The sequence below is a fragment of the Zootoca vivipara genome, chromosome 11, assembly GCF_963506605.1.
Source record: "Zootoca vivipara chromosome 11, rZooViv1.1, whole genome shotgun sequence".
In the NCBI taxonomy this organism is placed as follows: Eukaryota; Metazoa; Chordata; class Lepidosauria; order Squamata; family Lacertidae; genus Zootoca; species Zootoca vivipara.
In genome coordinates, this window is record NC_083286.1 from 2,810,527 (window position 1) to 2,832,957 (window position 22,431).

Consider the following 22,431-nt stretch of genomic DNA (forward strand, 5'->3'; position numbering starts at 1 on the left):
TCCCCAGTGTTTTGTTCATGCTGATTTCTTTCTTTGTTTTGGTTGTGTTTACAATTTCCACACTCTGACTGACCTACGTGTGGAAACAGGCATTGATGGGGAAACCATATGGAAGCTTACCTAGAAAAACTGTGCCCAGAGCAGAGGAAGCGACGGCACAGAACTTTGCCACTCTGTGGGATTTCAGTGTAAGTGTGCACTTTGCAAAAACCATTCCCTAGGCTTTGTGTTTTGATTGTGTGAAATGTTGTTTTCTCTCAGCAGTTCATTGGGCAAGACTACCAATTTGGGATATGTAATTTAAGTAGGTAAAAATGAAAAGATATCAATTCAAATTGTTTTGGGGAAATAGGATCAAATGTGGCACCCAAGATCCAGTGTATTAAATAGTGGGTAGACGACACAGCAATTCTTCAAGAAGCTCTTTATTCAGAAGCCAGAACAGAACTGCATTGCCAAGCTGGCCTGCTTTTATAGAGGCTGACTCATACAATGTATCAAACATAATTCAAAGTTCCCTCCTAAAACAACTGTCAAGGACCTGATGAAAAACTATATACACTAATACATAACACCCCTCCCCACTGAGAAAAGGCATTAGTTACATTCGTAATGGTTTCAATTAGGTACAAGAGCATAACGGTTTCAAGGTACATAGCTTCTATTTACAATGCAACGTTTCAAATGCAATTACTAACATAGTCCCGTAAGTAGGATGGCCGCTTGGTGACCCTGGTGGAACGCCGAGGGCCAGTACCAGTGTCCAGGGGGTTGGCCGATTCCTGCTGAGACTGTGGCGCCACTGATGGTGGCGGTGAGCCCAAGTTTCCTGTCTCCGTGAATGCCGAAGAAACTGCCACGTGCGGACTCGGCAGATGGTCAGGCACAGCAGTGGCCCTAGACTCTAGAGGGCCATGTTGAACCTCTGACGAGGCTTGGCTAGGATCCACGTCCACAGCTTGTGAGGGAGGTGTAGATTGAGCCTCGCCTTCTGTTAGAGTTTGCTCTGGAGCTGGGGGTGCAGTTGGGGGCACTGTGGCAGTGTCCAAATTCCCAACCCTGCGCCTCAGCTGGTCAATGTGTCGGCACCATAAGCACCCGTCTTTGAGTGCCACCTGGTATGAGCAAGGTCCAGTGACTCCCACTACTGTGGCCGGCACACAAAGAATGTCTCCCACAAAGTTCTGGGCAAAAATCTGATCCCCCGGAATGAAAGACCATGGTGCGTTGACACAGCCCAGGGGTTCAGCCACACCAAAGTCTGGGTGTAGTCGATCGAGTGGAGATCGAAGGCGGCGGCCCATCAGCAGTTCGGCCGGACTCCGCCCTGTGGCCACATGAGGGATGATGTGCTGCATGAGCAAGTACTCAGTGACCCGCTCATGCCAGTCCCCCTGGTTCAGGCGCGCAAGCGCCTCTTTTCCCGATCACACCATTATTTCTGCCTGCCCATTGCTGGCAGGGTGAAATGGTGCTGTCAGCGCGTGTCAGATGCCCAGTCCCAGGAGGTACCGTTCAAACATACCTGAGGTGAACTGTGGTCCGTTGTCTGAGATGAGAACATCAGGACACCCATGGGTTGCAAACAGGCCCCGCAGCACCCAGATGATGGCCTCGGAAGTGGTGGATGTCATCAGGGCCACCTCCAGCCACTTGGAGTAGGCGTCGACCACCACCATAAAGGTTCGTCCGTGGAAAGTGCTGGCGAGATCGATGTGTACCCTTGACCAGGGTGCCTTGGGCGTCTCCCAAGTGTGTCCTTTAGCTGCCGGCGGTGCAGGTCTCGACTCTTGGCACTTTTGACAGGCGGCAATCCATGCAGTGACGGCATCATCCATGTTCGGCCACCAGACGTAACACTGAGCCAACGCCTTCATTTTGACGATTACCGGGTGTCTGACGTGCGGAGCCTCGAGGACGCGTTGGTGGAGCTTTTGAGGAATCACGACTCGGTCCCACCACAATAGGCAGCCACGATGAGCTGAGAGCTCGTGTTGTCTGGTCACAAACGGCTGGAGATCTGAGGCGAAGGGACCTTGTGGCCATCCCCGACCTTGTGGACGACGGGAACTGGATAAGCGTGCTGCTGATGTGCCTTGTTGATCGTGCACTTGTAGTCTGCACATATTCTCACCGATCCGTCCAGCTTGACAGGCGTGACAATCGAGGTCTCCCACTTGGCGTGGTCAACTGGCTCCAAAACGCCTTGTGCGATGAGCTTGTCCAGTTGTTCGTCCACCTTAGCCTTGAGAGCAAACGGAACCCGGCGTGGCTTTAGCTTGATGGGGGTGACTTGCAGATCAAGGCTAAAGGAGATGGGCATGCCTGTATATTGTCCCAAAGTGCCATCAAAAACCTCGGCAAAGTCTTTGATTAGGCCCTCAGTCTCTGCATCAGAGATGCAGTTGATGTCGGTGACTTTCAGGCTGAGGGCATCAAACCAGTCTAGCCCTAGGAGGCTTGGCCGCTGACCTTCAACCACCACCAGTCGGAGCTGGCCCGAAAAGTTCTTGAAAGTGACCCGGAACCGGCCAACGCCTACCAAGGGATGTCGTTTCCCTGGTAGTCCCTCAGGTGTATGCAGTGTAGGTTGAGTTGCCTCTTGGACAGCTTGGGCACAAGTCTTTTGATGGTGCTCCAGGACACAATGGACATGGCAGACCCGGTGTCGATCTCCATGTCGTATGGAGCTCCTTCAATGAGCATGGAGACGTGTAGCATGGGTTGCATAGGTGAGTCGGTTTGGCCAATCGTGGTTCCGGATGAGCAGCGGCAGTTGGTGAGGGCGAAACAGCTTTCCTTGTCAGACCAGGGTGAATCCTTGGACTTATGAGACGGTGATGGGGGTGTCTCGGATGGAGCTGATCAGCAGACCTTTGCGAAGTGATCTCTTCTGGAGCAGTGCCGACAGATGGCGTCTCTGAACCGACACTTGACACGGGGATGGTTGCCTCCACAACCGGCACCATTCTAATTGGACCTTGGACCTCTGTTTGAATTTCCTGCGCTCCTGCTTTGTCTGGTGCACGTCATCATCTTCGCTGGAGGGTGCCTCGTCGCTGCTGGCTTCCTCGTGGTGCACGGGGATTGTCTTCTTTGCAGGATGTGGGCTGCTGGCCTTGCAGATCTCCTGAGCGTAGAGTTCAGCAGCTTCTGAGGCTGCTGCCTCCTCAATGGCCTTCTGCAGCGTGAGGTCTGGCATGATGAGGAGGCGCCGTTGTAGACGGTTGTCCCGGACTCCACAGACAATTCGATCCATCAGGGCGTCTTCTAAGTCTCGGAACTGGCAGTGCAGGGTGGCCTTTCGAAGTGCGGCGATGTAGTTGTTGATCGACTCACCCTCTGCCTGATCTCGGTGGTAGAACGCATGACGGGCAGCAATTTTGGACGGCTTGGGCGCATAGTGGTTACGGAGCTTCTCTTTGAGCATGTCCCACGGTGTTGCCTCAACAGCTAGAGGCGCGACCAAGGCCCGGGCTGTCTTGAAGACCTCGGAGCCACAAAGACAGGAAAAGACCCTGCTTCCGTTCTGCAGACACCACTGTCAGCTCATTTGCTTGGAGATAGCAGGCAAACCGAGTGAGGTAAGCGTCCCATGATTCAGAGCCATGATTCCGATGCCGACGTGGAGGGCGATGGATGGAACACAGTGCTCTAGCCGGAACGGTCAGCTCTGAATTGGTTCTGCTCAGTGATTCCGCTCAGTGATTCCGCTCAGTGATTCCGCTCGGTGAGCGTCCGAATCTGGCTGTGCTCTGATGTTCATCCATCCCATCCTCGTCGCCATTATTAAATAGTGGGCAGACGACACAGCGATTCTCCAAGAAGCTCTTTATTCGGAAGCCAGAACAGAACAGAACAGCATTGCCGAGCTGGCCTGCTTTTATAGAGGCTGGCTCAAACAATGTATCAAACATAATTCAAAGTTCCCTCCTAAAACAACTGTCAAGGACCTGATGAAAAACTATATACACTAATACATAACACAGTGGGACTTTCTGATGTCATAAAATAAGCTCTTACGTTGACTTGTCACTGGGATTTCTGTCATGTACAGTAAGTTAAAAGTGAGCAACATGCAGCTGAAAAATGATCGTTTTGCTTTATATTTATTAAGTTTACATGCCATATATAATAGATCCCCAAAGGCCATCATGTTGAGCCATCACTGGCCAATTTCAGGAGGTATAAAAAGTACTATAGGTGGATTTGCTTCCCTGGCACTGCCCCGTGGGATTCATTTGGCCTTTTGTGCTTATGAGATAACAAACCGGCAAACAGGCAACAGCAAGATAGTTAAAGAAAGATAAGTGAAGACAGTGAAGAAATGGGCTCCTAGCCATTTGTTTCACTGCCTTTTCTACCCTTTGGGATCAAGGACATTGTTTGCAGCAGAGCAACTGTTGGATTTACAGTGAGTGACTTGATAGTGCATGTTAAATTACCGTGGGAACCTCTCGCAGTAGTTTAAAGTGCTGTGGGGGAGCCGTTTCCTATGGGACACAGGCAATTGCAATTCCAGTAAATACTACAGTAAATACTTGCTGCAATCTGCCTTAACTGAAGGGTGGGGGAAACTACCCAGTTGGTTCCTTGGTGTTTGCCTTTGTTGGCAGATGAAGAGAATGCAGGCCCCTTTGGTTTTGTTCACAGCAGCACCATGTAAAACCACACAATGTGAATGATCTAGTCTTAATCATGCTTAGGCAATACCCAGTGAAAGCAACCTGTAGACATTTTCTTCACTGAACAAATTCAGGAGGAAAGAAACACAAGCAGAAAAAAGGGAGGGACAAGAACAGAGCAGAACATGGAAGGAAATTCTCTCATCTATTCTTCATGATTACAAATATTGAACTTAGCTGCAATGCCCAGGAAACAGCCAAAGCCTTGACAGCCAATTTTCTTCCATATAGTGTTTTCCTTCAGTGGAGGGAAGCATATACTGTACTACCTGAAAAATGTTGTGTCAAAATGAAACATCCATATTGCAGGAGAGATTTGGCAGCAGGAGCTCTGGCAGGAATGTAATAATCTGTTTACAGATCTGCCATGTAAAATTCACATTCTGATGTAATCTTGGTCACATCTGTTCCTCTGTGGAGTAAAAATGTTTCATCAAAATTGGCACCTAATTGCACATTAAGCAGATATTAATTGAAGACACACACCAGCAAGAACACCATATGGGCAGAGAACCATGGTTTAAGATCAAATCTGTGATGGGAAGATCTATGCATACATTATTTTATTCATCTGTCCCCCCACCCCCCCGGCAATAGTGGCTCCTGCACACTGTATTTCATGCTGCTTCTTCATTTAATTATTTTTATTAAGGATTTTCTTGGGTTACAAAGGTAGTGCAGTGTCTCATGCATCATTTTTACACATCAATTTTACTTGTTGAGACATTAGGAGGAAGGGGGAAAGAGGTGGGTGGGATGGGGAGTTGGGTGTGGTGGATTGCCAATGTTCCTGTTTTTCGTGATATGTGTAGGGGTTCGGCGTCAGCATCGTTTATAATTAATTAAATTATAAATATTATAATTAATTAAATTATAAATACTATAATTTAATTGAACTCTGATTTGATGTATTACTACTGCCTTTGTGCTTTTATATGACTTTATACTCTTCTGTTTTAATGCTAACTTTCTATTGTTGATATTTGATTTTCATATGTTAATATTTGAAGCTGTGAACATTGCTTTGTCATTATTCCAAAATGAAAGTCCTTTGCACTAAAATGTGGACAAATATTTATAAAGATTTTTTTTAAAAAAAATTGCAAATCAGTGCAGATATGTGTGGAACTGAATTTAAAATGGGGAAAAAGCGATTCGTCGCGCTGGTGAAGTTGGACGCAGGGACTTCGTGCTCTGAAGTCCCTGGCTTCGTGGAGGGGGGGGAAGTCCGCAGAGCGAGCGGACTCCCCGAAAAAACACCGGGTAGAGAGTCCCGGTGACATAGTGCCCAGCTGTTTGCTCCGAACGCGAATCCTCTGCTGCCCGAGAGCTCAGTAGAGCAATCGAGAGCCAGCGGAGTGGAGTCGCGGGAGCCATTTTTGGGTTTCATCTTACCTCCTTGAAGTGAAGCTCCGAGTCCTCAGCCTGCAAGCGGCGGATTCTTCCAAGGCAATAAAAGGCAATAAAAGGCAATAAAAGACTTCTTCAAAGTAAGTCAAATCTCTATTCGGATCTTAAAAATTTTAAATTTGAAGATAGGAAGAGATTCTAAAGTAACGGAAGCCGATCTCTTCCAAATGGACAATCGGGAGGCGCATTAAATATTCCCAAGCCGAAAAGGGAAAACTTCTTTCAAGATTGCGGACCCGAGACAAAGAAAGACTTTTCCAAACCTCCCCAGCCCCCCGGTGTCGTTGCCCCTTGAGGTTCAGCAAAAAGCTGTCAAAAGCTGTCAAATTGTTAAAGGGCTAAGAAAGACGATTTTATTCCTGTGAATTGGAAAAATTGATTCAAAAGGTTTTAAAAGGATTTAAGCGGACTGTAAATTTGAAATCTGATGAGGTTAAAGACAAAGGATAAGAACAGCCAAGATGGAGCCGAAAACGTGGTAGAGAGGAATTTTCCAGTACCCTTCTGCCCTTATCTCTGGTCTGCCTGTGGTCAAGTGAACTATGAAAACAAAATTCTCTCGAGCTTTCCAGGAAGCTGTGCTGGGTTATCTACAAACATGGGAAGATATCTACAAGGAAAGGCAATGTTTCAATCCAACAGAAAAGGAGAATGAGGTGCAAGAGCAAGATTTAGAGGACAATTTTGATTATGAGATTGTGTGTGAGGAGCAACAATTTGAGGACAATTTGGAGACTGATTCAGACTATAAAAAATATGTGTTGGATGATGAAAAACAAAGATCAGAACAAAGAGATGAGGCCGACAAGGAGAAGCAAAGTGAAGAGAAGATTGATGGAAGTGAAAATCCTGGAGAGACTGAAATGTTGAATGGTGTTAGTGAAGGGAGGGAAAGGCAGAAAGAGGGAGGAGCAGAGGTCTGGAAGTGGATGTGGGAAAGAATTGGTGTGGGGTAAAAATTTTAGTTTAAGGTACTGTTTTTGGTCTATGAACAACGGTGTCGGAATCTTGGCCTGTTAAAGGATATGCTGATCCAATTGGGAGGAGGGACATTGGGGGGGGGAGGAGAGATTTTTATAGTTTAAGGTTAAGAGCTTTCTGGAGGGAGTAAAAAGAATGGCTGAGGAAATAGGCTTAGAGTTTGTTTTTGAATAATTTTGGTGATCAGGTGTTTGGGTGGAAAACTGCCTGTCTCCCCCTTCTTACTCTTGGTACCCAGTGGCAGGGGGTGCCTTGAGGGGAGAGGGAAGGGTGGAGGGAAACCCAGACACAAAAATGGAACCTTTTGACTGCTGGACTCCTCGGGCTACCCCAGTGGCAGGGGGGGGGGCTCAGAGGGGGACAGCATGAAGAAGGAGGAGGATTGTGTTAATATTATAAGAATAAGATTCTGAATTGGATTAGAAAACCCACCATAACTATGTAAAGAGGTTGGGAAATCCAGGAGGAGGAGAGTCGTGGAAGCCATTAATATTTTTCCTTTTTCCTTTTTTTCCCTTCCCTTTTTTTCCCCTTTTCATATTTTTGCTTTTTTTTATCTCCTTTTTTCTTTGTTTTTCTTTTTTCCAGTACAGTGAAGAAATAGCTGGGGGATAAGCCAATCCCCAGTGATCCTCCGCCTTTGTCCTCTCAGTGGCAGGGGGGGGATGAGGGGGGAGGAATGAGGGGGGAGGTCAAACCCAGCTTAAAATGGACCCCTTTGTTCCCCAATACCCATGGGGCTCACTGGTGGCAGAGGTGGGCTTGTGGGTGGAGGGAAAATGAAGGGACAGAGTTTATGTTGTATACTTTGTATGTGTTTTCTTTTTCTAAAAATTAATAAACATTATTCAAAAAAAAAGAGAAACTGGGGGAAGTGGAATTGATAGAAGAGTCATCAATCCCTCGTCACAACAGGCATAAATGCAACCCTTTATTCCCTTATTACAGTCCTGCTGAAAATCTCTTCTCTGAAGCTGCTGTTTGCATTGGGAGTCAATACAGATTTCCCTCCTTGGTGTCAGTGGAAATTCCTTCAGAGGAGGGATTTTCCTTAGGAGCACAAGCTGGGAAGGAAAAGGTGAAATCCCCCTCCATGTCTTCTGTGATGTCCAGAATTATCAGTACCTGCTAGTTGCATTTTTAAAAATCTGTAAGTTGAATGTAAGGGGTCACATTTGGTTCCCTGCTCAGTCAGAAGAGAGCAGAGGGGGGAAGATTGAGACAGATAAGCAGAACTTTGTGTGCCTTTTGGGCCCAGGGTAATAATGATTTAGGACAGTGGTACAATAGAAAGAACAAAGGATACTGGGCAACCATTGTTTCTCTTTCACACACCACCAATGTTCTGCAAATGACTGAACCACACAAGAGCCCCATAATTCCCCAGCAGAGACAATGTCAGCTCGATTGATAGTCATACCACAAATCTAGTCATATTTACTTGTCATGTGTTAATATTTCAATTTCACCACAGCCAAGATTGCAAATGAGGTTTAGCAGGCAGAGTTTGTGACTCCTCTCGGGCAGCCCGGCCATCGCAATACATCAAATGCATGGCTTGCGATTAAATGAAACAGAAGGATGTTAGCCTATTGACATTTTAATCTACTAATGGTTTACTTTTAAGAAATAACCAGCAGCAAAACAGCAGAAGGGAAGGGAAATATATGCATGAAGGCTAAGCCTCTCCGCATTACCACAGTCAATTAAAACCCTTTCCAATTGATCCGTAGGCCCTTGGCAGATTACAAGGGCACATGCTGAACTCTTGGTGTCTGATTTGAATTCATTATGGCTACTTGCAAGCTTTATGGCTATCTGGCCCACCTCAAGAAGTGGTCTCCAGTAGAGACAGATGTTTGTTGTAACTAAGAGACACAAAGAAACGCTTGTCCAGTTGTATCACTACTTCTTGTCAGCCATCGATAAACATTTGCACCCTATTACTTAATTTTGGAAAGCAGTAACACTGGAGAGACATCTTTAAGCAATAGTAATTTCATTTAGCAAATCAGAGTATTTCCTAGCGGTATATCATTTATTAGATTTAGGTATTGCTTTTCCAACACAACACAAAGCCCTGGTTTTGATTTATAAAGCCCTGCATGGCCTGGTCCATACTATTTCACAGGCTGCATCCCCACTTAACCCGACTTAAGTTCCATCACAATATTTTGGATGACTCAATAATAGCCTCATCTCAAAGAGGGTTGATCTGTTATATCCCTTGCATGAATAAAATCTAGCGAATGATTCATATAATGAACTCCCAGGCATATGTTGGTTTCTAATACAGAGGTTAATCTCCACTTAGGAAATACTGCATCTGCTGCCTGTCACATATGAAATGTTGTGTGTATTTCTCACACAAGCACCTGGATGGATGATGAGAAGAACATTTGTGCTGTGTTCAATATGCTGTACAACCTACTCCATCTTAAGGACATAAGGAGAGCCTATTGGATCAGGCCAGTGGCTTATCTAGTCCAGCATCCTGTTCTCACAGAGGCCAACCAGATGCTTGTGGGAAACCCACAAGCAGCACCTGAGCATTTTCCAGCAAGTGGTATTCAGAAGTATGGTGGCCTCTGACTATAGAGGCAGAGCATGGCCAGCATGGCCAGCAGTCACTTATTCTCCATGGATCTGCCTAATTCTTTAAAGCCATCCATGTTGGTTGACCATCACTGCGTCCTGTGGGAACAAGTTCCATCATTTAACTGCTCTGCACGAAGAAGAGCTTTTTAATCTTCCAACATTCAGCTTCATTTGGTGTCCACGAGTTCTAGTGATATGAGAGGGAGAAAAGCCTTTCTTTATCTACTTTCTCCATACCGAGCATAATCTTTGAGACTTCATCCATGTCACCTCTTACCTTTTCCCGAAACTGCTCATAGGGGAGTTGCTTTGTCCCCTTGATTATTCTGCTTGTCCTTTTCTGAACTCTGTTTTATCTTTTTGAGGTGAGACCATTTCTTGCGTGTTTTGACCCCCCCCCCAAAATCTATTTTGATGGCAACCTCAGGAGTTGGCTAGAAGTTATGTTTGGGGATTTGGGCAGAAGGTGGCTGCCATCTAGTCACTAGCTCTACACGCCACTCTTTCCCCTTATCTCTTTCCTCCCTCCTCCTCTGTATCAGCCCCTTGGACCCCCAACTCAATGCATGAGTCAAATTAGTTTAGTTTAAAAGTATCCCTGTGCTTATATTGCATCTGTTGTTGCTTGAAGTTAGAGGAAGATATCTAATTTGTTCTTTGTCGTTGACATTTCAGGGTCTTGCACAGTATTCTGTCCTCTTCTATGGCTATTACAATAACCAGAGAACAATTGGGTGGTTGAAGTTCCGGTTGCCTCTCTCCTACTTTTTGGTGGGAGTCGGGTCCATCGGTTACAGTTTCATGGTTGTCATCCGCACGTAAGTTTCTTCTGATGTTAATGAAATAAAGGATGGGGTATATATTCACAGACTGATCCGTATTTCTCTTTAGTATTTATTGCATTCTTCCAAGATGCCCGAGGCAGCATGCATGATTGTCCGTACCTTGTTTCACAGAACCTTGTGAGGTAGGTTAGCTTGGGAAATTGTGACTAGTTCAAGGTTGCTGAGTGGAGATTGAGCAGAGACTCTCCAACCCTAGTCCCATACACTAACCACTGCACCACTCAGACTCTTTCCTTCTTGTCTCATTCTCGATGCTCTTGGAATTTAGCACTTACTGAAAAGCTAAATGCATAAAATCAGTTCCAGATGAGGTTCCCTTTCCACCCTGCCCCCCTCTTAGTACAGATCCCACCAAATCTCTAAAAATTCAAATTCAAATTAAACCATTTCCCATTGTCAGCTTAAGTCCAGTTGTTGCATGACAATGTAAAATGGAAGGTTGGGGTGTAGGGAGGGAAAGGATGTTTCTCTTGAATTTGATTGTATTGAATGCATTTTCCCTGGTGCAGCACCTTCAACAGCAGGATTAATGAATGTAGGGTTTGGGGTGCGTGGAGAAGGTAATCCTGAACTACTTTACTGTTATTTAACATTTTACAGCAAATGTTTATTTTATTACTCACTTTGGAACAAATTACACAGTCTGGCAGAGGGTTCCTAAACTAAAATAGCACCACATTTTTTGTACAGCTAAGATGCGTGAAACAAATGTGTAACAAAGGGAGCAGTCAACTTTTCTTATTTTGTAAAGTGTTCCATCTAGCATAGTGCTAAGTAACATCCAGAAATTACAATCATTCTTCCTTATCTGGCCTTGCAGGCTGGAGATGGTGGGGAGGAGAGAACAGGAACCAAATATGGAATAAATTGTAAATGGCTGTTCGCAAGATTGCAGTGGTTTTTGTGGCCATTGCTACTAACAGTACACAGTTAGTAGCAACGGGCATAAAAATGCCTTGAAAGCCTCATCTTTGCTGGTGCTTTCTCTTTGAGAATCCCACACAGAGCTTGGATCCACCATTGCCTTCCAGTTTCAGGGCCAGCCCAACCATTGGTGATGCTGAGAGACAGGGAGGGGACTTTGCTCTGTGCCATGCAGACTGCCCTGCACTCCCTAAATTAGTCTGCTGCTCTCAGGCCCTTTGGTAAGATATCATTCCTTTACCAGTGTTAAACTAAGACTCAAATGCCTATCTGGTTAGCTTTGGTATATGGAATGGGGGTAGGTTGCCATCTTGCCCTTTGCCTCAGGCAGCAAAATGTCTTGGGCTGGCCGGCCCTCTCCTTTCTTTGCACCAGCCTCCTGCTGCATTCAGTGCCCCAGTCTAGGACACCTTCCCTGAATGTTTAAATATATCAGCTGTAAGAAGATGCTGCAGGTGCAGGTTTCCATGTTCACTACAGGCATGATAAGAAGAAGGGATATAGCAAATGATCCCATCTTTTGCATGCTAAGGGTCCCAGGTTCGGACCCTGGCACCTCCTGGTAGGGTGAAGGAAAGCTCAGTCAGTGTAGCTGACTGGTAATTTATTAAAGGATGTCACAGCCTGTTTAATGCTCAAATCAAGGTGGGCACAACCCCCCCTTACACACTGACTCAGGGAGTGGGATCGCACTGGCTGGCCACACACCCTGTCAGTCGTACATTATGTTTCTGTGAAAATGGGCTCTACATGTGTAGGGCTTCTCAATGGGAAGAGCACTCGTGATTGGCCCAGGATTTCCCTTCATGTGAGGGAGCCCCAAATGCATGCACTTCCATTGACACGCATAGAGTCCATCCTCACTGAGGCTGGGCAGTGCAGTAGAACCAGTTGTGTTGCCCTAAATCTGCCTCTGGCAGATTCCTCTTGGTTCCATGGTCTGCATGGCCAGGATACAGCCCACTGTGCAAATGTGAGAATCAGACCAGTAGCTCCATTCTCCTTTGTCTCTAACCCAACTACAACTAATCTGCAGCTTGCGGAAGCTTCCCCACAAGAGAATGCTGCCTGCCTTTGGACTGAAAAATGTGGCCCACCCCTGTTCTAAACCCTGTGGGAAAAAGCCATTTATTTTAGTCTCTTCACTTCCAGAGTATGCTTGATTAAGGTACAAAAGATTTGACTTCAGAAGTTACCATTTTGTTTTAACCCAGTTAAGAGGGAGCCATTAAAAATATTTCTTTGATCCTGTATTTGTGAAAAATCTTCCTACTGAATCCTCCCAGGGAATTATAGCTGAGTAGCTGCCAGCCACCCAGTGGGGTTCTCCCCACCACCAAAAAAGCCTCGCAGCACAATCCCTGGAGGCAAAACAAAAGGAACACCCTGGGGGGAACATGCACTGGATGTGTTAGATTTCCATCTGGCCATGAGATAATCTTGATCTATATTTAGGTAACCTTAAGAGCAAATCCTCTTATATTCTTTGGCTTGTTGGTGATTTCACAGAAAACAATATGATCAGTGCAAAATCCAACTGTAACCATCAGCTTTTTGTTTGCTTGGCTCTTTTTTTCTGCTAGTACCTGGAAAGACATAACAACTGGGGAGAGAGAAGGGAGAATGAAATTGGTGTGACATTTACAGAAATCATCAAAGTACAAATCAGCCATCAATATTTCCGTCAGTCCATTTTTTAGCTCTTTGACCGAATTACCTGCTGTTCTTAAGGGCCCCTCAGTCATCCTTTTTATTGTGCGTTCTTGATTATTTGTGTTCATGATGCTCTGTGGGCAGTCATATGCTTTCAATTCCATCTGTGGGTGGCCATACAGCTTCATTCTGAGTCAGCACATATCCTGTAACTTCCTGCTAAAATTAACTTTTCATAAATGCTCTCGGGTTTGTTTGGTTTTCTGTCCCACTTTTGTTGTGCTGTTGCCCCTCTGGACAGCACTAGTGTGCTATAGCATTGGGGAATCATGGCAGAACAACTAATAAGGCAAAATAAACCCACAATGAACGGGCTATTAACTGTGTGACGAAAGTGTTGCAGAATACACCCACAAAAATACACCAGTCTGGAGGATCCCTAACTGTGGCAATGCATAAAGTTACATGCATAAAAGCACCATTTTCTCCTCCACATTTTCAGTGAATTTCAACACTGCTTGGTGTTGCAAACAAACACAGAGAAGGGCCACAGGCCATGCTGTTCGGTCCAATGAATCCCAGAGGGACCATAGCTCAGTGGAAGAGACTCTGCTTTGCACGCAAAAAGTCCCACAGCCCTTGCAACTCTAGTTAAGTGGATCAGGTAGCAGGTGATGAGAAAGACCTTTGCCAGATGTGCTCACTCTGATGTAAAGCAGATTCCTAAGTTCCTTAATAGAGACGTAGGTCCCACTTTATTCAGTGTGGATCACTCTCCAGAAAATGAGCATTGGATTGCAACTAATAATTGTTTAACCTGCAGATTATGCAATTAAAGCTTCTTTTTTTAATGATGTGACATATGTTTGTTAAATTGTAAGTTATACTTCCTCAGTTTCTTAAAGGAGTATCTGTATATTGAGATTCTGACAATATGCAAATTTAATTAAACTTGATTGAGTAAACAATTAGTCAGAACCAGATGACCAATAATCAACTAAAATGTTTTAATCAGTTGACAGCCCTTAGAAAATAAAGCGATATTTACCCCAACCCACCCTCCTAAGATTTTCTGAGGACTTATTCATACATCCAGGGCTGAGATCCGTAGAGTTCCACGGGCACTAGAGGAAGCAGGCACTATTCTCATGGAGTCCTCCTTTCCCTCGCAGCCCTCTGAAATGCCACTCTGGTGGGGCTCATCATCTTCCTGAACAGTGTGGGAGTGGGCGATTTCTTCCATTGGAGCAACTTCGCTGAATCCCAGATCCATCTGTGATGGGGGAGGAGCAACTCTAGGCCCCAACGCATTATGTTTTTAGCATGTTAAAAATACCCCCCCCCCTTTTTTCAGAATGGCAAAGAATGCCCATGACGATGGTGGTGGAGATGATAACAGTTTTAACTTCAGCTGGAAAATGTTCACGAGCTGGGATTACTTGATTGGCAATCCTGAAACAGCAGATAACAAATTTGCATCAATAACAACTAGCTTTAAGGTAATGTATAAAGTCTGATCTCAGGTATGAACGTTACTGAGGTTCATATAGTCTTTTCAGACAGAAAGTGCCACTTTCAATCTCTGGCATCTCCAGATAGGGCTGGAAATGTCTCCTGCCTGAAACCCGGGAGAGCTGCTGTCAGTCAGTGTAGACAATACTGGGATAGATTGCTGCATCTCTGACCTAGGGAGGGGGAGGTTGCCTTCCTGGAAAAAAAAGGAGGGAAAAGAGACTGAAAGGCCTTGGAACAGGTCTATGAGGCCCGGTGAATGAGAAGATCCTTGTCAACAGCCTGTAAACAAAGGTGGTTCTTGGATTCCTGCTACACAAACTGATTCTGCAGGAAGAGTTCTGGAAAAAGAAGGCCTGGCATATTCCTGCAGCTGTGGAAGCTGACCACTGAACTGGCAAACACAGACGCCGGAGCTGTTTGGCTTTCAGCCCTGTTTAGTTGTGCCACAATATAGTTGGTTGCAAGTTTCTTTGCTTACATATCTCATTAAACACCTTGCTGCTGTTAGCCACAAGTCATGCATAATGTGTAAAGTGACCCACATCTCTTGTTTTTTAAAAATTAATTCTAGCCCTGTGAGACACCAATTGCTATGTGGATTGCAGCAATCTTGGAGGGGATATTTATCCCTATCTTTCCTACCCCAGCCATGATTCCCTGTTCCTTGTTTCAGTCAGCCAGCCTCTGAAGGATAAAGGACATGGAAGAAGACCGTGTCCCTTTTGAATGGAGTGAGTGGTCAGGCTTATACTGGCAGAGATGGATCTTCAAATAGTCTCATTCATGGACAACCTGTTGACACCCAGATGGTTTGAACAATTCTGCTGGCTGGGGCTGATGAGAGTTTAGTCAGGCACCTGGTCGGCGATGGCTAATTTAGGCGAATGCTATTATACTTCTTGGTACCGTGAATACTGATGAATGTTTTTCTTGTTTGTTTCTAATAAATACAGGAAGCGATTGTGGAGGAGCAAGAGAGCCGGAAGGAAGAGAATGTCCACTTGACCCGATTCCTGAGGGTTCTCGCTAATTTCTTTGCCTTTTGCACACTAGCTGGGAGTGGCTACCTCATCTACTTTGTTGTGAGGCGATCCCAACAATTTGCTTTGGAAGGCCTTGAAAACTATGGCTGGTGGGAGAGGAATGAAGTTCGTACCAGCATGTTTTGTTTTCTGGGTTGTCTTTACTGAGCAGGGTGATGTAGGGCAGGGGTAAGGGAGCCTGGCCCCCTTGTTGGGAGCCACGTTCCCTCAGGAGTCATCTGGACTCTGGGCTCCATGCTAGTGGCAGGCCAGAACAATGGTTAGGGAGGCTTCTCTCTCCTCTCTCTCTCCTCTCTCTCTCTCTCAGCACCACCATTTTGCTGCTTGAAGTGGAGTACAAGAGGAAAGCCGCTCCTACTTCCACATATAAAAAGCAACCATACTGGCAGTTGGACCTTGTGTCAACACTGGACAGCATATTCTCCTCCACTGCAGAGCAGCAAACTGGCTTTGGTGTGTAGATCAAATCCAACTCTGTCCTCCAATATCTTGCCATCACTTTGCGTCTCACAGCAGCGGCTGCTTCAGACAGTCGCCTCACTCTGCCTAATGATTGGGCTGGCTGTCACTGCCTTTTCTTCCTCCTCCCCTTTTCTGCTATCTCTTTCTCTCCCCCGTCTCCTACCCCCTTCTCTCTCTCTTCGTACAGAAATTGCATTGCACTTCCTCCCTCCCTCCCATAATGGATGGCAAAAGCAGTTTATGTGATTGTGAAATATTCAGATTTATGAATAAGGCAACCAAGTACAGGTGGTACCTAATAGAAGCACATGAACATAAAGTATACATAAGAATTATACATAAGAACAAAAACATGAGCTATGCAATAAATAAAAAACACATAAAAACAGAATCTTAAATCTTGAGGGAGTTTATGATATGGCATCACATAGGGTTTGCTCTTTACAAAAACACTCTTTTCACTTAATGGGCAAATGCAAGCCCATTTGGATCCTGGCCAGTATTGGATCTACTCACTCTTTAACTGGCCTGCCATCATTACAGCAGCAGAGCAACATCTGCTAGGATTAAAACTGTGGAGGCTCTTTTGTTCTTCTTACCTTGCAAAGAAGAAAGAAGAAGAACCGTTTTCCAACTATCACTTTGGGTCTGATAGCTTCCATTCAGTCAGATTTCCCTGCAGTGTAAGACTTCTCTTCCTCTTATCTTCTCCGTTTCCCATTGTTACATGTTTTACTTTATATATTAGTCTGACATCATTCCTGTAGTGTAACAGGAAACACAGTCAGCTTGTCTTAATAGAGGACAAGGGAACTGCAGATTCAGCCTTAAGGAACTACATTACGTAGTTGATGTAGCTTGAAATGCCCATACAGCTGAACAAGAAGCCTGCCAAAGTCTACAAGGATACTAACAATGCGTAGCTTTCTTAAAGTGGATTTGTGATAGCAAATAAAAAAAGATTAAGATACATATTGCTTCTTGTATCAAAATGGTCATGAAAGCCTAGGTTGCACATCATAAAATAGCTGACAAGTTTAAAAAAAAATATTTCCTGTTATTGTAAATCACGTTCTTTTCCAATAAATCAGAAAATGAAATAAGACTTGCAGAATGAATTCTATGTTAAGACATAAAGAGCTATCTATACCTGACTAACTCATACTCAGAATTGACTCATTGTAGTCAATGGGCTTGAGCTAGTTGACTAACTGAAGTCCATTGATTTCAGTAGGCATACTCTGAGTATGACATAATCAGGTACAATCTAGTATATTGTATATAAAAAAAATAAAGCTGCCATTTCATTTGAAGCTAAAGAGACCCATAATGATCTCTTCTCTATCAGACTACATAGAATGGTTTTGCAATGATGAGATGACATTGATTTTATTGGTGTTACCAAACAGTTCACACAGTGAAGTTGAGATGGAAAATCAGGTTTAAAATATCATTAGTAATGATATTGAAGCCAAAGTTCTCAGCACATCTAAGGGGGAGAAATCTCCATAGCATTGACCATAATTACTTAGCAGTACCGGTATTATTACTTAGCAGTACCGGTATTACTCCCGGTTTAGTCTGTTAAATGGTTTTGGGATGTTGCGTTTTAGGTGATTTCTTCTCTGTGGATTGGAATTTTTGTTGTTGTTGTGGGGGCTAGTGTTGGTGTTGTGTTTAGAGTGTTGTTGTTTTTTGTGGGTTTTGGCTTTGGTGATGGTGGGTACGGGGCCTGGGATGGGTGTCGTGTTGAAGTCGGTGTTTTGGGGTGTGGCCTACCTTAGATGTCCTCGTTGGATTTGTTATTGGGGTTGACGGGACCTGGGGTGGTTTGTCTCACAGGGTTAATGTGGTGGTGGGGTCTGTTTTGTTTTGGGGTTGTCGGCGGTGGCAGGGGCTGGCCTGCCCTGTGGTTTGTCTGTGGTGGCACCTTCGGGATTTGGCCTGCCTCGCGGCAGGGTTAGCGGCGGGAGCGGGTCCTGGCCTGCCGAGGGTTTGGTGCTTTGGCAGCCATGTCTGGATGGCGGCGGCGGCGGCAGCAGGCGCGGGTCATGGCCTGCCGTGGGGTTGCTGCTATGGCGGCGAGGTCCTGCTTCAAGTGGTGGCGGCAGCGGCAGCGGCAGCGGCAGCGGCAGCGGCGGCAGTGGAGGCTGAGGGTCCTGGCCTGCCTGATGTTGTTTTGTCAGCGATGGGAAGGTGCATTTTTTGGTGTCGGCAAGCAGCGTGGGGTTGGTGTGTAGGGGGTGGAGTCCAGGCTGTGTCGACGGCGGCAGCGTGGGGCGTGGGGCCTGGCCTGCCTTGTTGGATTTTTGTTGGGACAGTGAGGTCCGGTTTGTGGGGGTGGTGACGGGGTGGTGGGTTGGCTAGTGGGGTGGTTGCGGCGTTTGTGGGGCTCGGCGTATCTCCCGTTGTCTGGCTTTGAGGGGTAATGGCCGTTGTCGCAGTTAAAGCATGTTGGGGTGGTGGTGACGTCATGATTTTCCCTGCCCTCGGAGAGGCTGCTTCTGGGTTCTTCTTCCCAGCATGCACTATTGGCTGAGTGGTGCATTCTGGAGCAGGGAGTTTTGGGGTTTTTACGTGGCCCAGATGTGACATCTGTCTTAGCAAACTGTCCTATAGCCTTTGGACATTCGCATGTGATGATGTGTCAAAATTTGACCTCAATCGGTCAAGTGGTTTTGGTGAAAAGTGGAAACACACCCACATGTCCTTTTTACATTTATATATATATATATAGATAATTTTGCAGGCTTCACAATCTGGTGCTAAATGTTACTCTTTGATGGCAGTTAATCATTCTCTCAGCTGTATTTTCTTGTTACTAGTTTGTTGCTACTAGGAAATAGAGGTCTGAAGAATGGAATAATAATAATAATAATAATAATAATAATAATAATAATAATAATAATAATTTATTATTTATACCCCGCCCATCTGGCCGGGTTCCCCCAGCCACTCTGGGCGGCTTCCAACAAAATATTAAAATACAGAAATCAATCAAACATTAAAAGCTTCACTAAACAGGGCTGCCTTAAGATGCCTTCTAAAGGTCTGGTAATTGTTATTCTCTTTGACCTCTGGTGGGAAGGCATTCCACAGGGTGGGCGCCACTACCGAGAAGGCCCTCTGCCTGGTTCCCTGTAACTTAGCTTCTCGTAGCGAGGGAACCGCCAGAAGGCCCTCAGCGCTAGATCTCAGTGTCCGGGCAGAACGATGGGGGAGGAGACTCTCCTTCAGGTATACTGGACCGAGGCCGTTTAGGGCTTTAAAGGTCAGCACCAACACTTTGAATTGTGCTCGGAAACGTACTGGGAACCAATGAAGGTCTTTCAGGACCAGTGTTATGTGGTCTCGGCGGCCACTCCCAGTCACCAGTCTAGCTGCCGCATTCTGGATTAATTGCAGTTTCTGGGTCACCTTCAAAGGTAGCCCCACGTAGAGCGCATTACAGTAGTCCAAGCGGGAGATAACCAGAGCATGCACTACTCTGGTGAGACAGTCCGCGGGCAGGTAGGGTCTCAGCCTGCGTACCAGATGGAGCTGATAAACAGCTGCCCTGGACACAGAATTGACCTGCGCCTCCATGGACAGCTGTGAGTCCAAAATGACTCCCAGGCTGCGCACCTGGTCCTTCAGGGGCACAGTTACCCCATTCAGGACCAGGGAGTCCTCCACGCCCGCCCGCCTCCTATCCCCCAAGAACAGTACTTCTGTCTTGTCAGGATTCAACCTCATGAATGCATTTATTAATTTATTAATCACAACTACAAAATCAGATTCTTTTATTTACTTACACTATTTTTATACCACTCTGGGGCACTTACAACAACAAGACATAAAAATATAAATCAATAAAAAAGCAAATTATAAATGTATGTTTGTGGCAGCAGGCACACTGTATAACACAGTATTACTAAGAGCAGATCTAAAATTCCATATATCAGTGTGTGCACATCTAAAAAGCCTTGGAAAATAAGAAGAGGTCTTTAGCTGGTGCTGAAAAGAATATAAGTATGTGGACACACATACTGTCCCATTTCTTGTTCTGTGCAGACCAAGGATGCCAGGATCTGTCAATTTCAATCTGCTCAGTTTCTCATTCTCCCATCTTAAATTCAATTCTATAATCTACTGCAGCATTTGCAGTTTTTTAAATCATCATGATTTTTAAAAATCATTTTACTGTGAATTTCACTGAATATGTGGTTTTGACTAATGCACAGATTTTTGCAAGCATTTTCTCTTAGTGCATTTTTGTACGTTATTTTCACTAATATATTCCTTTTGTTGTGATGTTGTGCATCTTTGTAAACATTGTTTGTATGGAGAATTACATTGCAAAAAAAAGGAAAATGATGCAAGAAGCTTTTAAATCTACTTTAAAACAAAACAAGGTTTGGTGATCCACTTTCCTTGTATACTAGGTGTACTAAAGTGATGCCTCTCAGGTTGTAGACTGGAACTCCCATCATGTCTGCCCATGGACCCTGCTGGTTGCAGCTGATGGGGGTTGGAGAATTGATGCAAAACATCAGTGCTGAAGGGCCCCATGTTGGCTGCCTATGTACTAAAACTGCTACTACGGTACTAGAGCAGGGGTAAACCTTTTAAACTTGTTTCTCCCCTCCCTCTCCCAGGTAAACATGGTCATGTCCCTCCTGGGAATGTTCTGTCCCACTGTGTTTGACGTCATCAGTGCTCTGGAAAACTATCACCCTCGAATCGCCCTCCGGTGGCAGCTGGGGCGCATCTTTGCTCTCTTCCTGGGCAACCTGTACACATTTATTATTGCTCTCATGGATGAAATCAATCTCAAGGCGAGTTGGCTCATTTTTACATGTCCTGTTTATTTGCCGCTTTCTAGAAGAAGGTTCCAGTTTCAAGTCTTGAGCTCCAGAAGGTTACAAAGATATACTTCTGTATCCCAGTCCAGTTAAGTTAGTCACAAATAAGTCCAATGGAAACCAAGAGAACAAGTGAGCTTCCCTTGGAATTAACCTTGACCAACTTTAGCTGGCTTGGGGACATGGAGTTTGATTCAGAGCATCCCTTCTGCCAGTAAAGGTAAAAGGTAAAGGTAAAGGACCCCTGGACAGTTAACTCCAGTCAAAGGCAACTATGGGGTGCGGTGGTCATCTTGCTTTTTGAGCCGAGGAAGCTGGCATTTGTCTGCAGACAGCTTTCCAGGTCATGTGGCCAGCAGGACTAAACTGCTTCTGGTGTAGTTTAAGGGGCCAAAACTCACGGGAGGAAAGGAGTGGTGGGTTTTGCTGGTTCACCTGCCCACACTGTCCTGGAGGGTCTCCCACCCTTTTCAGGGAACCGGGAGCAGGAAGGGCAAGGCTCAGTTGGTGAAAATCACCTCCCCACCTTCTAAAGTATTTAGCTATTTCTGTGTGGCTAAAATGGAAAGGCCACAGGGGATAATATATCTTGGGGGGTAGTAGCAGTAACAACCACCACCACCACCACAATGCATTTATATAGTGATCAGGACAGTCCAATATTTTATACCAACTGGGCTGCAAGTGTGTGTGTGTGTGTGTGTGTGTGTGTGTGTATTATATATACAGTGGTACCTCGGTTTATGAACACAATTGGTTCCGGAAGTCTGTTCATAAACTGAAGCGTTCATAAACTGAAGCGAACTTTCCCATTGAAAGTAATGGAAAGTGGATTAATCTGTTCTAGACGGGTCCGCGGCGTTCGTAAACTGAAAATTCGTAAATCGAGGTGTTCGCAAACCAAGGTTCCACTGTATACTACACCAGAGATTTCCAACCTTTTTGAGTCCAAGGTTCCCTTGAGCAACTACATTCTTTCTGCGGCTCCCTTATGGGGCTCAGGAGCCCAGTTATGCCACCCCTTGCCTGCAGAGCTGGCAGCCCCTCAGCCCCTTTTCAACAGCTTCCCTTGTGGAGTGTTCCCTCAGCCTCCTCCCCTCTTCCCTCTCCTTGGGAGTCCTCTGGGCTGCTGCCACCCCTGGTCTCTGAGCTGCCCCCCCCCCCCGAGGCAACATTCGTCTGCAGAGTTTACAGCCAGGGCCACTGCAATAAGCAGCTGTGCAAGCCTTTGGGAGGCAGAGGCGCAAGAGGGCTTCAGAGGAGGGAGGGAAGGAAGGAAAGAGGAACGGAGGCCAGTGTTGTCTGTGGCACCCCTGACCATCCTTCAGGGCACCCTAGGGTGCTATGGCACACTGGTTGAAAACCACTGTATTACACAGTTAATATATTTAATTTTTAAAAGAAATTTAGTACACAAACAGATGTATGTGCTTCTGTTAACAAGACATGAGACAAAAAAATATTTTTAAGC

General features: G+C 45.5%; 1 protein-coding gene across 1 annotated transcript in view; it reads left to right on the forward strand.

The window, feature by feature from the left end:
* The window catches only part of TMC1 (transmembrane channel like 1), a 55,412-nt gene that overhangs the window by 15,455 nt on the left and 17,526 nt on the right, over window positions 1–22,431 (forward strand). Inside the window, exons 6-10 of the mRNA XM_060280202.1 lie at window positions 90–188; window positions 10,350–10,492; window positions 14,451–14,595; window positions 15,565–15,759; window positions 20,754–20,933. Of these exons, the coding sequence (XP_060136185.1) occupies window positions 90–188; window positions 10,350–10,492; window positions 14,451–14,595; window positions 15,565–15,759; window positions 20,754–20,933 (762 nt within the window). The remainder of the gene's footprint in view (window positions 1–89; window positions 189–10,349; window positions 10,493–14,450; window positions 14,596–15,564; window positions 15,760–20,753; window positions 20,934–22,431) is intronic.